The sequence below is a fragment of the Nannobrachium achirus genome, assembly GCF_963921795.1.
Source record: "Nannobrachium achirus genome assembly, chromosome: 5".
NCBI classification, from domain to species: domain Eukaryota; kingdom Metazoa; phylum Chordata; class Actinopteri; order Myctophiformes; family Myctophidae; genus Nannobrachium; species Nannobrachium achirus.
In genome coordinates, this window is record NC_137814.1 from 25,071,577 (window position 1) to 25,092,792 (window position 21,216).

At 43.5% G+C, this 21,216-nt stretch overlaps 1 protein-coding gene across 1 annotated transcript; it reads left to right on the plus strand.

The window, feature by feature from the left end:
• The first annotated feature begins 68 nt into the window (after positions 1–68).
• Positions 69–21,127, plus strand: copa (COPI coat complex subunit alpha). The gene is made up of 30 exons (XM_080725369.1): positions 69–261; positions 815–928; positions 1,060–1,133; positions 2,516–2,596; positions 2,686–2,762; positions 3,465–3,574; positions 5,635–5,744; positions 6,170–6,269; positions 7,263–7,481; positions 7,867–8,017; positions 8,210–8,276; positions 8,395–8,470; positions 8,766–8,848; positions 9,169–9,394; positions 9,764–9,902; positions 10,023–10,185; positions 10,504–10,650; positions 13,296–13,485; positions 13,590–13,685; positions 13,945–14,033; positions 14,398–14,521; positions 14,698–14,787; positions 14,961–15,064; positions 15,514–15,660; positions 15,784–15,924; positions 16,612–16,794; positions 18,323–18,433; positions 18,858–19,019; positions 19,745–19,939; positions 20,764–21,127. Exons 1-30 carry the CDS (start codon positions 222–224, stop codon positions 20,821–20,823), a joined length of 3,669 nt encoding a protein of 1,222 aa, XP_080581495.1. The 5' UTR covers positions 69–221; the 3' UTR covers positions 20,824–21,127.
• The last annotated feature ends 89 nt before the right edge of the window (positions 21,128–21,216 follow it).

The following is a 21,216-nucleotide window of genomic DNA, read 5'->3' on the forward strand; positions in this document are numbered from 1 at the left end:
AGCTTTCTGCGTCAGCTTGAATGTCTTACAACTTTATTTGTCCAGAGCAGGAAGACAAGACAGGACAGGCTACGTGTCAGGAAACAGACAGTGGAAGCTAGGCGCTGATGAATAGCTTCTGCTGGAACGTACATCTTTATATTTCACTGTAAAATTGTATCTTGCTACAGAGTACAGACACTGATTGATTAATAACAAACGTGTATCACTGAACAGTCACGATGTTGACCAAATTTGAAACGAAGTCGGCCCGTGTCAAAGGTAAGCTGATGCTAGCTGTTTAGCATAGCATTTAACATTAAGTCGTAATACTTGACATTATTGACTCTATTATGCAATTACTACACTTCGTTCATTTCTCTCACTTTGTAAGATGCATATATGCTACTGACATTATCCGTGAGTGTGGCGTTTATTATGCATATTCATGTTATCATGAAGCTAACGTGACGTGGACTGTGCCTTGTTTTTTAGTTTACTAAATGCATGATCTACATTAAGCTTTGAGAACTAAGTATAAAACAGGGCTTGATTGTCAACTGTGCAAGTAGAATTACTAGTGTTGTTGGTTTCTTGTATGTTATTGTATATCTTTTTGTCTTGAATTTTGATGAATTGAATACATAGGATATAGGACCACAATGGAAACAAGCCTTATGGCTTTTTTGAGTTATCCTTTTAGCACTATTGTATAATCTTACCACTACTATTTTACAATCTGTTAAAGTATTCAATCAATCAATATTCTCTAACATACTCAGCGAGTCGCTTTGCCCTCAGAATCCTCTAACATACTTCTTCCTTCCATTAATAGGACTCAGTTTCCACCCCAAGAGGCCTTGGATTCTTGCAAGTTTACACAACGGTGTCATCCAACTGTGGGACTACCGGATGTGCACGTTGATTGACAAGTTCGATGAGCATGATGGTATGTAATAATGGAACTGAACTGAGATGAGATGAAGCATAGAGTGGTGATTCTGCCTTTCATTGTTTATAGGTCCTTGCCCTCCTTGGTTGGTTATTGATGCTTTTTGCTGCTGTGTCTTGTTTCCAAAGGTCCTGTCAGAGGAATTGATTTTCACAAGCAGCAGCCTCTCTTTGTGTCTGGAGGGGACGACTACAAGATTAAGGTGAGCCTCTTTTGCCACTATAGTACATATTTGCACCCGTTTGAATGGTTTAGGTCAGTCAGTGGTTCCCAAACTGTGGGTGGAGACTCCCAAATTATTTTGGGGATTCCCTGGATGATTGTTAATGTTCAACATTGTTTTCTCACTCAACAGTAAACAAACCAACATACGAAGTGTTCACAGGGTATCTGTTCATTTGCACAAGTTACAATTTAACGACTTTAACAACTTTTTATTTCGAAATGTGGCCAAATTGTCAAATATTACGTAAGAAAGAGGCAAACATAGCCAATCTATGAGCTCAGCTTGTAGTTTGTCTATATTTTCACATTATTTATGTGTTGAACAGAATCAAACTAAATGTAACATTTACAATTCCTGTGCTTGTCAGGGTAGGGGGGTCCCCAGTTAAAATATGATTATTTGATTGAACATGGTTAACTCAGATGGACAACCCAACTGATTACGTCAGTGTGTTAAGATGCACACTGTATTTCTGCTAAATGCTATGTGTTTATTCTGTATTATTAAATACTAGACCTTACCCGTTCGAATATATAGAAGTATGAGGATGTATTTGCTCCACATAAGTTTTCTATACCCGTTGGAAGATGAGACACATCACCCGTTGAGAGAGAGAGAGAGAGAGAGAGAGAGAGAGAGGCCAAATTATGCGTGGGGCTACAGATCCCATGGCCTGGAGGAACGGGCCGTAACCCTGACAACAGGCTGTAGAGCTCAGAGTGAAGAAACGCTAAAAAATCGCTAGAATTTGGGGAAAATGAAATTCGGGCTCCGTCATCGTGTGTATAATGCTAATGACCAATGCCATGTTAAATTTGAGATCAGTCGCTGAAGCGAGTGAATAGATAATGCATTTTGTGAGTGACTGACCTCATCTCTAAAATTATATGTAGGATATCTACGTTCATTTTTCATATGCCTCATGAATGTCTTAAATATGTTAACCTAATTAAAGCAACATCGTTATAAGCTTTGTTGAAAGCTATGGTCAGTCCCAAACCTTATCAAGTTTGGGTCTGAGGAATTGTACATGAGGTATAGAGACATGGCAACAATTTCCATATTATTTACACACACACACACACACACACACACACACACACACACACACACACACACACACACACACACACAAAATGATATAAGGACAACACTTTCACCACAATGCAAAGGCACTTGCTTGACAGTGGGCTGTTCAGTCATGTGCATTATACATATCTCATATAATGGGAATTAAATGACATGTGATGATGAAAAAAACACACATTACAATACTTTTGTATCAAGGTTATTATTATTACAGGATATTGCTTTGCATTGATGTGCATTTCACCTTGAATTTGTGTTTTGTGTTCTAGGTTTGGAACTACAAGCTGAGGCGTTGCCTCTTCACTCTACTGGGACATCTGGACTACATCAGAACCACCTTCTTCCACCATGTAAATGACTCTGGCTCATTACATGTATACAATTAAAACATCACAGTGTGATCTTTTCACTAAGGTCAATTGGGTTTCCCTTTCTGCAGGAGTACCCCTGGATTCTGAGCGCCTCAGATGACCAGACCATTCGTATCTGGAATTGGCAGTCCAGAACCTGCGTCTGGTAAGACACTGGAAAAACGTAGGATAGCTTTGCCAATTAATTGAAGAACCTTACGTGCTTTCTAGAAAACATTAAATACCTTTTTAAACAGCACTTTGAAACTTATATTGAAAGTGCTTATTCATTGTTCCTAATCATATAAATAAAGCATTATGCACTCAAGAGTGCACACATTTTTTGAAGAAAGCTTTGGGTCACAGACACTGGTGACCATAGCTCCAGATAAGGATTGGATCCAATCCAAATCATCCATTTAAAAATATTTTTAAGCATATCAAAATCCAATAATGAACCTCATTGTGCTCTATTTAGATTAGCCGTCATATTTCCATACCACTGTTTTGAGCTTTTGACATGCTGATGGATCATGTATGAACCCAGCATTCTATCTGATCAGGGTGTAAACAGGGTTTAACCTCAGAATATTCCTTTAATGTGGGTTACTTGGTAGTGTGTGAGAATCGTGCAGATTTATCTATGAAAATATAAAGATTGGATCAGGACTCAGTGTTCAATATTAAATTGGGATCAGGGCTAGAAACCATTGATTGGGACACCACTGCTAGTATTTCTAGGCTCCAGCACCACAGCCAAGCCTCTAATCCGGTGAGTGGCGTTTTCTTCATTTTTTTAAAATATATTATTTGGTCAACAAAAGAAAACAATATTCCCTTTTCTCTCCTCTCTCTCTCTGTCCTCCAGCGTGCTGACTGGCCACAACCACTATGTGATGTGTGCCCAATTCCACCCCTCTGAGGACCTGGTGGTGTCTGCCAGTCTGGACCAGACCGTGCGCGTGTGGGATATCTCCGGTGAGGGCCTGGAGGAGGCGGGGCTCAGACGATAGTGGGCGGGGTCTGGGGTGGGCGGGGCAGTGTGGTACGGACAGAGAGATGGAGCGGTAGAACGGGGGGAGGACAATATCAAGTCCTGAACCTGTTTCCATCCTCTCTTCCTTTTGTAGAGAATCAATCTCTGTGGGCTGTTCGCAAAAACATCTCTCTTTTTTTAGGTCAGACAGAAGGGTAAATAGAATGTTTTGTTTACATTGTGCCTAAATGTAAACATTATGTTCTTGATGTGGCCTTTTTTGGTGGTAAACCCATTTGGAGGAAGAGTTTGGAGGGGGGAGATGGTGAGATATAGTTAGGACTACAAATAGACAAGACATAGGAGAGATGTTTTTGTGCTTCTGCATGCATTTAATACCTCCTTGTCTGTTGATGCTGTTGTCCTTCCTTCTGTCTGTCCAATCTACTTGTCTTTTCACTCATTAACCAATTAACTTTCTCGTTTTTTACATCTCTTTGTGAGCATGAACATGCACAACATGTCTGTCATTTTGTCCTTTTCAGGGGATGTTATTTCACATGTTTTTGACATCCTGCAAAAGCTTGATGATCATGTTCCCATTATACTTGCATGTAGTTTCAAATGCGCCTCACAGATCACATGACATCACCACACAATGTGGAATGTTCCCTACTACTCCTGCTGAATGCATGGCACATGTCCAGCAACATGGACCGTTCTCCGCAGCCGTCTTACAGCATTAAACAATACCAGTTTACCACACCGACACATCCCATCAACGACTTTCCTTAATACTGATGTATACTGAAAATTGCTTATGACGCCTCCCGACCTAGTAGTTCTGCTCTTTTTGGACACCAGCACAAAACTACGTATCAATGAAGCATTGTTGTCTGTCTGTATAGTGTATGAGACAAACACTAGTGTCAATACTAACTGGATTGAAAGCCCGTTATAAAATGACTTTATTGACAACTGAATGCCTTCGGGACATGCATGACGAAATGTCCCCGCTTTCCCCTTGGCAAGATCACGCTCATCTCATGGAGCTTCTGTCAAGGATCTTTCTAATGTGTTAACCTAATTAAAGCAACATCGTTGATGTTTTAAATAATATAATAAACCATGGCTAATGGACAATAAATACTTTGGCTAGTTAACAGTAAAACGTTCTTAAGTCTTAACAGAATGCCTTAACTCTCAGCATGACACGGACATAACGGCAGTATGTATTTCTCTAGTAGTCTTTTGTGATGCCTAACACAAGCATGGCCTCTCTCAGGGACTTAAAAACCACCTGTTCTTATTCCTGACATCCCAACGCCCCATCAGAGCACCTCTTTACAAACGCCAGCCACCGCCCACCCCATCAACCCAGTCCACCACCCACTTCCTGTGTTCCACCTTTCCCCATGCCTTCCCTGGAAACATCCGCATCTGCACATGGGTTCCTAGTGCCATCCATCCTTCCACAATCCTCCTGTTGGACTATCTGTCCACCACATGTCATTTCTATACAGGGCACGGGTCATTAATACAAACTTCTGTTGTTTCACAAATAATTGCACCAGTCCAGCTTGAGTCAGGAAACTTTTTCTCCCTATGTAATCGCACAGCTCTGATCAAACGGCAAGGTTGTGCTGCTTATCTGTGTGTTGATTATTTCCTTAATCTAGTGGTTCTCAAACGTTATAATTTCAAGGATCCCCATAACTCTGGGGGTGTACAAATTGAACAAAATAGACCTTTACGCATCCTTTTGGTGCACAGTTACAGACCTTTACCTTTGAGAACCACTGCCATAATCCAATCTGCGATGGTGAATTGCCTGTCTCAAGTTGGTGGGGCAGCGAGTGAGCAGAGCTTGTGTTGGTGTTCTTTGACCCTGTGTGTGTGTGTTCAGTAGTCCAACAGTGCCTTTCTGAATGTCTTTTTGAAGTGTCACCTCTAATCCCTCAGCCTCCCTTGATGTTTTTAATTTTGTATTGACGTTTTGTCTTGTTCCCGTCTTCTTCTTCATTTCCTGTATTGCGCATGGTGCTCTGAATGTTGGTTCCAGGTCTGAGAAAGAAGAACCTGTCTCCCGGTGCCGTGGAGACCGAGGTGCGTGGCATCTCTGGCGTCGATTTGTTCGGCGCCTCGGATGCTGTCGTCAAGCACGTTCTTGAGGTGGGTTGACATCGTCACATTTGAGCAAAAACGTTATTTCACCTGACTTTCATAATGTGTGTCTGTACTGTTTGCAGAACCTGCCCTGCAGCAGGCTTAAAAAGACTGTTGACTTGTTCAGTTACTGTACATCAAAACGTTATAAATCAATAGGCTTTTTTCTTTACTTTTTCATTTCATAGTTAATCACTCTCCCCACGGGTTGTTTCGTGACACACTGAGCTTGTAGATCAGGTGTTTTGACTTTTCTTCGCAAAATGAAGTTTTCAGTGGTTAAAGGACTCAAGACTTGTGAATTTTGATTTCCTGGCCAAGTGAAGTCAAGTGTTTGTACTTGTACAAACTTGTTGTTAGTCAGTAGTGCTGATAGCCCCAGCAGACAGCCTCCTCTCTCCTTGGCATTGAGTGTGTGTTTGTCCGTGCAGGGTCATGACCGTGGGGTCAACTGGGCTGCCTTCCATCCCAGCATGCCTCTCATTGTGTCTGGAGCCGACGACAGGCAGGTCAAAATCTGGAGGATGAACGGTGCGTGTCTCTTCTTGGAAGACTTCAGTAGACGTGTTTATTATATATCTTAATATCATTAAAACTAAATGCCTCTTCAAGTAGTTCAAGTTTTTAGACATGTTACAAATCAGATTTTAATATGGCACTTTAAACACATTAACCCTGGAGGCCCTATATAGGGAAGATTTTCAGAAGATTTAAAATGTATTAATTAGATTTCTAATGTTTGTTGTATGACCAAGTATATTGGCTTATGTGGTTATTCTGGCGGTCCAGTACATACAGTAGTTTCATCATATATCATACTACTTTCGTTTTAACTTAAAGGAGGACTTCACCACTTTTCAACCTATCTTCATATAATAGGTCCTCATTAATGTTCATAATAAAATAGCGCAATTCTTTTCTACTCGGTCCAAGTCTCCTAGGAGAGCTGTGGGAAGTTCAGAATCCATCGTCTTGTGACATCATCATTTTCCAAAAAAAAATTATTAATCAATATATATTTTTTTTAGATTTTTATTATCGCGAGAACAATGGCTTCCAATTTAACATTGCTAACTTTTCAGGAATAGAAAGCCTGCAGTTTCTATTGGCTTGGATTCCCAATCGATGAGGTCACAAGACGATGGGTTTCTGACCTGCACACAGCCCTCCTCTGAGAAAATAAATAAAAGAAAAGCTATTTTTTAGTGAGGACCAATTATATGAAGATAGGTTGAAAAGTGGTGAAGTCCTCCTTTAATCTTGGTATAAATATGCAGTGCACATATTGTAGAAAATAGTTGGCACTCTTTTAAAACTGATGAGATGAGATATAGAAAAATGCTTGCATACTGATATTGTGCAGGAAGAATGCCCACAATGAAGTTACAGGATCCAAAAACCTTCATAAGTATTTAATAGTCCCATCATGTTGTACTAAACAAACATGTTTTATCGAGACATGTCAGTGTCCCATCTCTCCATTCTTCTCTTTGTTCATTCATCTCTCTCATTGTCTGCGTCCAGAGTCCAAGGCGTGGGAGCTGGACACGTGCCGTGGCCACTACAACAACGTGTCCTGTGCCGTCTTCCACCCACGCCAGGAGCTAATCCTGTCCAACTCCGAGGACAAGAGCATCAGGGTGTGGGACATGTCCAAGAGGACGGGTGTCCAGACATTCCGCAGGGACCACGACCGCTTCTGGGTCCTTGGGGCCCACCCCAACCTCAACCTATTTGCTGCTGGTAAAGGGGCCATTACATACCAAGTGATACGTTTTATAGTCGCAAACCTCAAAATTGCAGTTCCATAACACACAATGGTGGTGACATGACTTTGAATCGATATATTGTACGTACGATTTAGTCATTCAGATTTGTTTTGTCTTGCCATGCGGTTCACATACTTGCAGATACATTCCATGGACTAAGGCCCGTTCTAAAAATGTCTTCAAAGTCTGAGAAACATCAAATATTAAAACACGAACATTATATTGCTACAGTATATACTGTGCATAACAACAACTACCCCAAAAGGGGTCCCCAGATTGAAAGATAAAAACCCCAAAAGGGGTTTAGTTCAGATTTGTTGTGTGACTGCATTAACTCGTCTGTCCCATGTGGCGTCCAGGTCATGACAGTGGCATGCTGGTGTTTAAGCTGGAGCGCGAGCGACCAGCCTACGCCGTCTACGGTAACATGCTGTACTACGTCAAGGACCGCTTCCTCCGCCAGCTGGACTTCAACAGCAGCAAGGACACCGCTGTCATGCAGCTGCGCAGGTAGGTGTCTTTTCTGTGTGTTTGTATGTGTTTGTCTTTTGATTGCCTGTGTGTCTGGGTATGTCTCTGTGTCTCAGCATTTTCATAATTTGTTTTGTTGTGCAACCTTTCTATCGTGTCATCACTGCCGGTGTGCTAAGAGTATTTATTCATAGTTCAATCTTATATTTTCCTAATTTGTCTCCTTCCTAGTGGGTCAAAGTTCCCAGTCTTTAGCATGTCTTACAACCCTGCGGAGAACGCTGTCCTGCTCTGCACAGTAAGTACACACATTTACACACACTTTGTTTTTACATTTAAGTGTTACAGAAACACTCAACTCGCATTATTTGGTACTGTATATCTGTGTTTTGAGTAATATGCATTGTGTCCTACAGAGGGCGACAAACCTGGAGAACAGTACCTATGACCTGTACTCCATTCCCAAAGAGAGTGACTCTCAGAACCCTGACGGTATGAGAACTATTTCAGTCAGGAAGTTTTCTTTCTTTCATTTTCATTTTCTTTCAGAATTTGGTTCTATTAACATTTAGTCTACTGTCTCTTGTACTGGCCCCCACTAGAGGTCCTGTAGTCCCATGGCTGTTTCACCCACTAGAGGTCCTGTAGTCCCATGGCTGTTTTAGTGTTAAAATGTTACTCTTCACAGAGTTAGGTGGAGTTGTCATAAAAGCAATGTCACCATGAAGAATTCCCCTGAATGTATTGTACATGGAGGATGAAGTGTTTTGTGGTGGTCTCTCTCCAGCCCCTGAAGGGAAGAGGTCTTCTGGTCTGACAGCAGTTTGGGTCGCCAGGAACAGGTTTGCTGTCCTGGACCGCATGCACTCGGTATGTCTGCACTCTTTTCTGCATTCCCCCTATAAAAGAGCTGTATTTATCTCATAAAAGGTTTAAAAATACTAATTTTAGAGCAGCTTGATTCAGTTATATTTATAATCACCATATATCTCTCCATACTTATTTTGTCCCTTCTTGATTTATGTAATTTCCTATGGCTGGTTTTGAAATTCAACAAATAAACATAATTTATATAGCCCATGTTGGTGTGTCATTATTTTCTCTTCAAAAATCCAGCTGAAAGTTGTTCTCAAACGGCTATTAGAGAAATGCAAATATCTCTTATTAATGCTGCTGTACTTATCTTGTAGCTGCTGATTAAGAACCTGAAGAACGAGATAGTGAAGAAGGTTCAGGTACCGAGCTGCGAGGAGATCTTCTACGCCGGCACAGGATCTCTGTTGCTGCGCGACGCAGACGGCGTCACACTGTTTGATGTGCAACAGAAACGCTCGCTGGCCACCGTCAAGATCGCTAAGGTCAAGTACGTGGTGTGGAGCGCTGACACCAGCCATGTGGCCCTGTTGGCTAAACACGGTGCGTACTGTAGATAATAATAGTGCACACAAACACAGGTGGGCCTCTTATCACCCACTTTGCTTGGCTTATGTTGTGGCCCAGTGCTCCTCGACTGATCTGAATACTTCACTACTGATTTCACTTTAAACTCACTTTAAAGACAATGGAATATTGAAACATGGTCTCTGGTGATGGTTACGCTTTAATTAATGAATTTATTCATTCAATGTGCTCTGAAAACTCTTGTCATGTCATGTTTTCTTGACTAATTACAGTCTAGTGTTATCACATGAAATTGATGGTTCAAACTATTCAGTGCCATAAGTTGACCTAGAGTCGACAATGGAGAGTTTAAACCCAGATTCTTCTGGCTGTTGTATCTTTCAGCAATCATGATCTGTAACCGCAAGCTGGAGAGTCTGTGTAACATCCATGAGAACATCAGAGTGAAGAGTGGAGCCTGGGATGAGAGTGGAGTCTTCATCTACACCACCTCAAACCACATCAAATACGCACTCACCTCTGGGTACGGAACTACAACTCATTCATGAACCACTTGTGCCACATAGACTTCCTTGCACAGCGAGTAGTGAAAATATCCGACCGTTCAAACTCACAACATTCTCTCTCTGTTCTCACCCTGCAGTGACCATGGCATCATCAGAACTCTTGACCTGCCCATCTACGTGACCCGCGTGAGGGGGAACAGTGTGTACTGCCTGGACCGGGAGTGCCGTCCACGCGTCCTGACCATCGATCCCACAGAGTACCGCTTCAAACTGGCCCTGGTCAACCGCAAATATGAGGAGGTGGGTGCTTAACTACTTGACCTAAGTTCTACATACTTCATTCGACGAATAGCGGGGGGAACGCTGAATATACAAGCTCACAACGTGTTTTATTTATGAACTTGTAGATCTTCAGCTATTTATGAAACACATGTGACCATTTTCGCCTATAACCAACGTGCCCAAAACAGGGACTCCAGATTTAAATGGTTAACATTTTTCTTGTTTATGTGTGGGGGTGTCTGTCTTTCATGTCTGTTATTGTATGTGTGTAACAGGACAAGGAATTCTCAACTGGGGTACTTTTTGACCTTTTCTCTTTACCACTCACCCCTCCAGGTGCTCCACATGGTGCGTAATGCCAAGCTGGTGGGCCAGTCCATCATAGCCTACCTGCAGAAGAAGGGCTACCCTGAGGTGGCACTGCACTTTGTCAAGGACGAGAAGACCCGCTTCAGCCTGGCTCTGGAGTGTGGCAACATCGAGGTGGGTTGAAGAGCAGTGAGTTAAGCCCATGTCTTTGTACTTATCAACTCTTCTGAATGTGTTCCGTCATGAGTCTAGTTCAGTCTCTCAATTGTACACATTTTGATTAATATTTTCATTTCATTTATTTGTTTATTTAGAAGGGACAATGCATATTAATGAACATTACATGAAGCAATGTAATTGTAAATACACCGGATTTAGCAGGTTGCACATTTTCGTCCATAGTCCCCATAGCCTAGGGTCCCTTCACTTTTCGGGGTTTGATCCGGTCGGGAGTGGAAACCACTCTACGTCATGTTGTAATCCTAGACGGACTACACTTTGGCCGGAACTATCAAACCGGATTCAGTTTGAATCCAAAATAACTCTCCTACACTCAAGGACATACATTTAGGGCCTACCTAATAAAACCCTTGATGCGGCGTAGTTTTGCTTTTGGAAAATTTGTTTGGTATATGCATCTATTAGTCCAACTCATAGCAACTGGCAAGACTACTCTAGGCTACTTGAGCATTTTAATAGGGATTTCGGAAACAAATGGGGGTAAACAAAACAAAGTGACGCCACTTCTCCTGCATGTGGTTTCCGCCTAGACCAGATCAAACCGCCGGTTGTAAACAATCACCAGGCTTTCACCCCGAGAAAGCCTGGTAAGGCGAGGTTATAGTCCCCATAGTATTATAGGTGCAAGGAAGAACCTGTCAATGCGGTCTTTCCAAACCCTACTCAGCACATGCTAGATAGATGGATAGATAGATAGATTGATAGATACCTTTATTATCCCAAGGGGGAAATTCAGTTGTCCAGTAGAAGCACAGCAGTATACAGTTATTTACAAAGTTACAGAGACGTAAGAAAAGATAGATAAGAGGGAAAAAAACTAAAAAAAACAAAGACAAGAGCAGTACAGTACCAATAAAGAGAAGGTGCATCAATAGAGGGGGCGAATAATATATAAGTATATATACATAAAGTGTCTTGCAAAAGAGACCATAGCAGTCAATGCTAGTTAGTGCAAACAAGTATCTCACTGTCATTGTTAAATAAAGCAAAAATACTCAGAAACTACCAACACAACCTAATAGTGCAATGTCAAAAATCAGTGCGATAAAAGAAGAAACTAGGAAGCATGTCACCGCAAGACGCACATGAGCACTCTTCCTGGACGGTCCTTAGAGGTCAAAGTCAATACAGCAATAGTTCCTTAGAGGTCAAAGTCAATACAGCAATGGTTCCGTCAGTCTAAGTTAGGAAGGGAGACCTTTTCAAGCGTCCGTTATGTGTCTCGTTGTACAGCTTAAGGGCAGCCGGTACAAAAGATTTTCCTAATCTCTCACATCTCCGTCCTGGGTAGGTAAAGCGGTCGTTTCCTCTCTTACTCCAGTAACTGGTGATCTCTAGATGGAGGGGGTGGGAGGAGTTCTCCAAGATGAAATCTTGCTTCCTCACTGTGCACACCCTGGTTACTTCCTCCACCCCCTGCAGAGAGGACCCAACGACAGAGCCTGCTTTCTTCACCATTCTGTTTAGGTTAAACGTGTCACCTGCTCTGTTGTTGCCACCCCAGCATGTTATACCAAAAAGAGGACACTTGCCATGACAGACTGATAGAACATCTGTAGCATCCTATTGCACACCCCAAACGATCTCAGTCTTCTCAGGAGGAACAGCCTGCTTTTCCCCTTGCTGTGAATCGCCTGCGCGTTGTCCGACCAGTCCAGTGAACTATTCAGGTGTACTCCGAGGAATTTGTAGTTATCCACGAGCTCAACCACCTCACCGTTAATGGTGCTTGGCACCGGGGGGACTCTCTTGGAGGTGCGGAAGTCCACCACCATCTCCTTGGTCTTGCTTGCGTTGAGCCTGAGATGGTTAGCCTCGCTCCACTGCACAAAGTCCCTAACCACACCATCGTGCTCAGCCGTGTTGTCACCCGAGATCTTGCTGACCACCACGGTATCATCTGAGAACTTCTGCAGATGACAGGTCTTGGAATTGAAGCGGAAGTCCGATGTATAGAGAGTGAACAGGAAGGGTGAGAGCACAGTTCCTTGAGGGGCCCCCGTGTTGCTCACCAGCACATCAGACCGACAGCTCTGCAGTCTCACAGTCTGTGGTCTTTCTGAAAGGTAGTCTGTGATCCATGCCACAAAGCCCTTGTCCACCCCCATCAGCGTAAGCTTCGCCGCAAGCAGAGACGGTTGGATAGTGTTGAAAGCACTGGAGAAGAAAAACATAAAACATAATTCTGACTGTGCTGCCCAGATCTTCCAGATGGGTGAGAGCCTTATGGAGCATGTAGGTGATGGCGTCATCAACCCCAATATCAGCCTGGTAGGCAAACTGAAGGGGGTCCAGGTGATCACTGACCGCCGGTCTCAGTAGGTTCAGAACCAGCCGTTCGAAGACCTTCATGACCTGTGATGTCAGGGCGACTGGTCTGTAATCGTTGAGGACCGAGGGACGGGTCTTCTTAGGCACCGGGACAATGCTCTGTAACTCGCAGTAGACTGTACATAATTTTGATTTCACTAATAGTGATTATTTGACCGCAGGACTAGAAAGTGATGAACGCTGTAAGACCTGGACTTGAAATCATTGAATAACGTGTTTCCTAACGCTCCTCTCCTCCATGCCTGCAGGTGGCACTGGAGGCAGCCAAGGCCCTGGATGAGCGTGGCTGCTGGGAGCGTCTGGGCGAGGCTGCCCTGCTCCAGGGACACCACCAGGTGGTGGAGATGTGCTACCAGAGGACCAAGAACTTCGACAAGCTCACCTTCCTCTACCTCATCACTGGCAACCTGGCCAAGCTGCGCAAGATGATGAAGATTGGTAAGGGAGACTGATTGACAGAGGACTGTGTGTGTGTGTGTGTGTGTGCTGGGTATGAATCAGAGATCAGTGTTGTGACATCCTATGTTTATTGTCTCTTGTAGCTGAGATCAGGAAGGATATGAGTGGTCACTACCAAGGAGCTCTGTACCTGGGAGACGTCAGTGAGAGAGTCCGCATCCTCAAGAACTGTGGACAGAGTGAGTTCTTCTATAGAGTCATTTCAATTGTTTTTCTTGCTTGTACTGTATGCAATAGCTGTGTTTATCCTTGTTTAAAAGGTGCATGGCTATCATAATGCTGCTTTCTCAGTTTTCATTGTAAGACATTTTGATCGCAATGGGCAACCCAGTAAAACACACATCTGCCTAATTTAAAGTGTTTCAAACACCACTTCGGTCTACTGAGGCATTTTGTCCATGCTCCTACGTGATGTTATTATATTTGTTGTGCTTCCAGAGTCTCTGGCCTACCTGACTGCAGCCACTCATGGAATGGATGAAGAGGCTGAGGCCCTGAAGGAGACCTTTGACCCAGAGAAGGAAACGGTAAGTAGAGAAAACCCCTCTGTCCTCCACGGCACGGTACTAATTTATAACTAAGAAATAAAATAAAAACGTTAGCCATCAAATTCTCTATATATCCGAGTACTCTTAATTGTATATCTGAGAACTCTTGAATTGTTTTGATAGAGACTCCTTGTCATATTGCACTGGCTAATCAGAAGGGTTTCATTTTGTCTTTCTGTTGATGTAGAGACAGAAAGCTACGTTGCCCTAGAAATGTCATAATGTATCTACAGTTTATTTTCCCTCCCACACAAATCACACATTCATTTCTGGTGGTGTTGTTGTAGTTGTTTTGCTTGTACGATTGGACTCACTAATGTGACGCGTCCCGTGTGTTGTGTAGGTTCCAGAGGTGGATCCTAATGCTCAGCTGCTGCAGCCCCCTCCTCCCATCAACCCTCTGGACACCAACTGGCCTCTGCTCACCGTCTCCAAGGGCTTCTTTGAGGGAGCCATCGCAGCCAAGGGTGAGTCCAGTTGTACCTCCTAAAAGTACTTACACAGACACACATTCATTTTATATTTTTATTATTGCCTTTGAGTCAGTAATGAGACATGTTTGTACGATTGAAGTTGTGATAAGTCATCTTGTTGGAAGGAATAGCGGTGAATGATGTTGATTTGTTTGTAATGGTGTGTTCAGGCAAGGCAGGACAAATGGCAGCCGCGGAGGACATGGAGGCTCCAGGAGGAGAAGGCTGGGGAGAGGACGCTGAACTGCAACTGGATGAAGGTCATTTTAATTAAAAAATTAAAAGCATTCAAATATTAAAACAACATCTTAATAAACAAGCGACGATCTTGACGACCAAAACATTCTGGGAGAGTGTAGCTCTCTCTTTTTGAATAGTCTCCTATTGTTATGATTTCATATACTTTATGCACTTTTGTGTCTGTTTCCCTCAGATGGCTTCATGGATGCCCAGGATGGCCTAGAGGAGGGAGGAGTGGCGAAGGACGAGGGAGGAGGCTGGGAGGTGGAGGAGGATCTGGACCTGCCTCCAGAGCTGGTAAGACAAACTGACTGTCTCTGTCTGGACAGGTATCTTACCTCTTTCTCTGACTGACGTCAAGTCCTTCATAGGCCTGTCACAATTATTACATAATAGTCTATTTTTGCATAATCATCATAATCCTTTCCAGGTTGAAAAATGTTCACACATTTTCATAAAAAATATTTGAAATAGCAGATCTACACGCTTACAACGTGTTACTTCGTGATGCCAATGTTCAACGCCAAACATTAACAATTAAATCGTTAATCGCAATTATTTGAGTGAAAATTCATCGTCAACATAAATTTGTAACCGTGACAGCCCTAGTCCTTCATGTTCCAAAGTCACACATGCGTATGCTTATGCGCATTACACTGAAATACTACTATGGCCAGTTAAGGGTCAAATGAGTCGGGAAGTTGTCTTAGCGGTCAGCCTGACTGTCTCTCCTCCTCCACCAATAGGACATGCCAGCCAGTGCCGGCGGCGGGGCAGAGGATGGCTTCTTTGTGCCGCCCACCAAGGGCATGAGCCCCACCCAGATGTGGTGCAACAACTCCCAGCTGCCAGTGGACCACATCTTGGCTGGCTCCTTTGAGACCGCCATGAGAGTAGGTTTACGTTAACTTGGCTCCCTGGTACTGCCTGAGATATTATATTCTATTCTGCTCCACTCATTTGAACACTGTCTCTTTAATGTTAATATCCCCCCCCCCTCCCCTGCTCCATCTCAGTTGCTCCATGACCAGGTTGGAGTGGTGAACTTTGGCCCGTACAAGTCCCTCTTCATGCAGACGCTGTCCCGAGGTCGTACCTGTTACCTGGGTCTGCCTTCCGTGCCCTGTCTGCGAGGAAACCCGCAAAGAAACTGGAAGGTAGAGATGTGTGTGCATGTACTGTACTGTACTGTATAGCAGTGGTTCTCAACCTGTGGGTCGGGACCCCCAGGGGGTCCCAGAATTATTTTGGGGATGATTAACTTAATGTGAAACATTGTTTTCTCTCTCAACAGTAAACAAACAAACAAACATAAAGTTTATGTGTATAGAGGGTATCTGCATATTTCTAAAGTGACAACACAAGGACTTTTTCATACATCTAAAATTATACATTGGTTACATTGTCAAATATTAGAGGCAGAAATTGTGAAAATATCAGATCTGTTGCGAGGCGTTGTGAGCATGTAGATCTGCTATTTTCACAATAGGACTGTGTAATACAAAATGTAATGCCTCAACTCTTAGTGTTCGTGGGGGGGGGGGGGGGTCCCCAGTTAAAATATGATTATTTCGGGGGTCGTGGCCTGAAAAGGTTGAGAACCACTGCTGTATTGTACTGTACATACCTTTTTATTATATTTCTTATTGTTAGTTTGGTATACAGATGTAAACACTTTTCTTTCCCCTATGCCGTGCATTTGAATCACATTAGTCGTGTGATTCATTTAAATTCCTCTTTTTTCCTTGTTGTTCTGCTTCTTTGTGCCTGTGATGACATACCTGGACCATACAATACTTTTGTACACTGAGTTCTGAATATGAACCCTGTGTTTTTTGTTACAGGACTGTGGAGCCAAGCAGGGCCTGCCTGCCGTGGGTCTGCGTCTCTCGGACCTCATTGCCCGCCTGCAGCAGTGCTACCAGATGACCACGGCGGGGCGCTTCGAGGAAGCCGTTGAGCGTTTCAGAGCCATCCTGCTCTCTGTGCCGCTACTGGTGGTGGACAACAAGCAAGAGATTGCTGAGGTGAGGACGAGGCCTGTCACTGTAATAGACAAGTTCAACTAATGTCTGCAAGTATAACTTAACTCATAGGAGGTCCACAAAGTGCCAACACGTCAATCTCTTTGAAGTCTCCTGTTGCCCATTGACGCATTGTACAGTAAAGAGTGTTAATCTGTAGCTACTGTACAAAGCTGACGCGGTGACGAAAAACTCTCCATTTCCCGAAATGCAGCACGAGATCACGTGACCGGGAAGTCCTGTCTCCCTCATCCACATCAGTGTAACGCTGCTGCACAAATGTGATTTTTTTTCTCCTAATCTAACTTTTAAATCACCTTCATGTTTAAAATGTGGCCTTCTCTACCGGCCGTTACAAAAGCACTGAGGCCCGCAATTGTTAGAAAACTGTCCTGACTGAAAGAAAATACTATCGTGAAAATAAACAGGACATACACGATTACTTTTTTGCCAGCCCTTCAAAAGACGCTAAAATGGCAGGTTGCCATGGGCACCTGCCGCTTAAATGTTGAATAATCCTGGGCACCCTATGTGTTAGGTTTGTGGCTGAGACCTATCAACCAAGGTGCTTACGGTATATTGTTATGTTATACAGGTAGGTATACAATAAGTACTGTGACCAGCAGAGCGCGCAGGCTTGACTCTCTGACCACAGTGAAGATTTGAGGTCACAACTCTTTCCTCTAACCACACATTTACCATTTGAAAACACCTTGTTATCCCTGAAATGACTATTCTATGCCGAAATTACAATCTGGCCTCCATTTCTGCAAACACTGCACGATGATCCACTTAAAATGTACCTGCTGGTTCCCCCCACTGAGAGCGGAACATGTCTCACAGCTTTGCTTTGCTCTTATGGAAAGAGAAGTTGGCTAACTGAAAATATTGATCAGGACAAAGTAGCTGATAAATGTGCAAAAAATGAAATAAAGACGAGAACTAAACAGTGCCACAGATTATTTTGTGTTTATTAACTATTCACCTCTGACTGGTATATCTGTTTCTGTTTCTGTACTTATTATCCCAGGTTGCATTATAGATCTCATTAAAGCTATACTGTGTAAGTTGCTCAATTAGTGGTCAGTAGCGGTAGAGCAAACCGCAGTCGCGTCTGCTTTTTTCGGCCGTTTTTCGAGGTCTTCCGTGTCCCTCTACGAGCAGCGGTTGGGGAGCTACATGCTAGACTCCTAGACCAGTGTAAACACTGCAGTGTACTTCCTGAAGGGCTCGGCAGTGTATGATCTGGGCTGTGATTGGCCGGTAGGGAGACACGTGTACAGAATGATGCATGACATAATTTTGCCGGGGAAAAACAGCCCCGGTCACGGCCACCAGGGCTCAGTAGAACACATATAAAGAAAAGGCTTTGGGAGCTGAAATGAACAGAGTGGGTGTTCTAAAACTTTAGCGATTTAATAATTAGGACAATTTTAAGATTTATTTTATTAAAAAAGTTACATAGTATAACTTTAACCCTAAATTATAGTGATGGCTTCTCTGATGTGGGTGGTCTCTCTGTGTCTTGCAGGCGCAGCAGCTGATCACAATCTGTCGAGAGTACATAGTGGGTCTGACCATGGAGACGGAGAGGAAGAAGCTGCCCAAAGACACACTGGACCAGCAGAAGAGGCTGTGTGAGGTAAAGATAGACATTCCTGTTTGCCTAATGCCGTCAGGTCCAATTAGTATCTGCAGAAAGGTCTTGAAGCCTGGTTCTGTTTCTGGGTTACATATTGTTTTTGTTGTCTTTATTGTTGAAATAATTGCTCGCAGTAGTCTTTTTTTGTTTCACTTTCACAACAAGAAACAAAGGCCTAACCTTATCGAAACAGCTCGTCTTGAGACCCCCCCCCCCCCTCCCCACACTTTCTCTCTCTTGTCTCATTTATACTGTTATGCAGATGTCTACATTGTGTGTGTGTGTGTGTGTGTGTGTGTGTGTGTGTGTGTGTGTGTGTGTGTGTGTGTGTGTGTGTGTGTGTGTGTGTGTGTGTGTGTGTGTGTGTGTGTGTGTGTGTGTGTGTGTGTGTGTGTGTGTGTGTGTGTGTGTGTTATGTCCTCAGATGGCGGCCTACTTCACCCACTGCAGTCTCCAGCCAGTCCATATGGTCTTAGTGTTGCGTACTGCTCTCAATCTCTTCTTCAAACTCAGAAACTTCAAGACTGCGGCCGGCTTTGCCAGACGCCTGCTTGAGCTCGGACCCAAACCAGACGTTGCAGTGCAGGTACGCCGACTGTTCCAGTGTGCTCGGCAGTGATTGATAGACAGTCAGGCAGCAGATGACTTTACTGTGTGAGGCACAATTGGGGGGGCCGTGTCTACAGAAAACTATTTTTGAGCAGCAGAGCACTATTTGGATATCATGTCCTGAGCGCTACACATGTAAGGAAGGCCTCTCCAATCCTCTACGTAGGAAAGCGACATTGATGATCGAGGCTCCTCTCCCATATGTTCTACTATTTTCAGCTTGAGGTGCCCGAGCGCTCTGCCAAAATAAATACTGGATGCTGAGAGCCCTTAAATACAATGCTTGGCACTTGGGAGAGGACTGCTCCTGTGCATCTTTAAACACTTTCTATGGATCCCACCTACCTTTAGATATAAAGTTAACATTGTTTGAATGAGTTTGATTCAAGATTTTATTGTTGAAATAAATACATATGAGTGATGTTCTTTGGTTATGGTTCCTCAATATTATAGCAGCGAGAGTAATAATAAATAATTAAGGAAGGTAGGGATGGGGGAAAAGGATACCGTAATAAAGAAAATAGCAAAGTATTCATGTTCGTCATGGCACACCTCGAGGTGGTTAAGATTAGTCGTGGGGTTTTCATATGGTAAAGGGTGTGGAAAGTGGTTGATGGTTTTCAGGTTGGTTTGACAGCCCTGCAATAAATCGAGAAGATAACTGTCAACTAACTGGCCGAACTTCTTATCCCTTCCATTTAGACACGTAAGATTTTGGCAGCCTGCGAGAAAACCCTGACGGATACCCACCAGCTGAACTACGACCCCCACAATCCATTTGACCTGTGCGCGGCCTCATATGTCCCCCTGTACCGTGGGCGCCCAGTGGAGAAGTGTCCCCTGTCGGGGGCCTGCTACTGTCCCACATACAAGGGTCAGGTCTGCAGGGTCACACAGGTACACCACACACATGTTCAAAATGTTTACTAAACACTTCAGTCACGAAAGTGAAACGCAAATCAATAAACACTATAAGAGTAAACAAAGTATTTGAAATGAAGTCCAACAAATATTAACCTGACTGAGCCAGATGGTGGCAGTAGTGTGTAGGCTACCGCCCTACTTTACCATCTGAGATCTCTCAGGGGGAGTTGATAACGCTCGTAAAGTCCCGGGCCGGACGAATCAGCGGCAGCTACGGGCGGGCTCTGAGCGGCTCTGAGCCAATAGAGTCTGATTGCAGACCACGTGGATGCAGACAGGCCAATATGAGTGGTTGGAGTTGGCACTCCCAGACTGTGATAGAGAGACGGCCACATCCAATCACCTGCTAAAGAATTTGAAAAAATGGCCCGCCCCTTACATCGGGTCTGCCTGAGCGATCCCAGATGAAGGTAAGCAGAGCGATATGCAGCCAGGCATACGCACTGCTGCCATCATCGGGCGCAGTCAGGTTAAACAAATATAAGATGGTAAATGCAAGAGCGTGTCGATATTGCGACATAGCATCTGTTCGACGGTTCATTCTTTCGACACGGGTGAATGTTAACCTGGTGAAATGCTAACCTGCCGACGCGGGTGAGTAGCTAACCTGCCGACTCCCTTAGTCGAAATGATGGATTGGGTTTCCCCAACAGAGCCTTTATTGTCCTTTTGCAAACCTTGAGATCAGGGCAAATGAATAAATCATGCATTGCCTTTTGTATGGAGACTTCCACTGGAAAAATGTAAACCCTGATTTAAAAACATTCTCTTACCTTTAACTTCTTCTCATTTCCTAGGTGACAGAGATTGGCAAAGATGTGATTGGCCTCCGTGTGAGCCCCCTTCAGTTCCGTTAAGAAGGGATGAAGACCGCTATTCTCTCCTGAAAAACACATCCACACTTTATTCTATATAGAGGACACACTATTATAAATGGAAGAGAATATTCCATGGAAAAAAGGAACCTTATCTATAATCGGGCTGTGAGAGATGAATGTTTTACCTTGATGTTTCCATTCTGTTGTCTGGCTGCCGACTCGAGCTTTCCTGAACATCCTTTCTTGCGACACTGTCACGTATGCTCCAACTGTTAAACTGTAACCTTCACTTTAAGCAAATGCTAACCAAGCTTGTACTTGTGAGAAAATTAAAATAATAAAACGCCTGTTTATAAACGAATATGCATTTTGTGTGTGTGTGTGCTCTGTGTAGGCAAATTCTCATATTGTGCTATATGTGGTTAGTGGCAT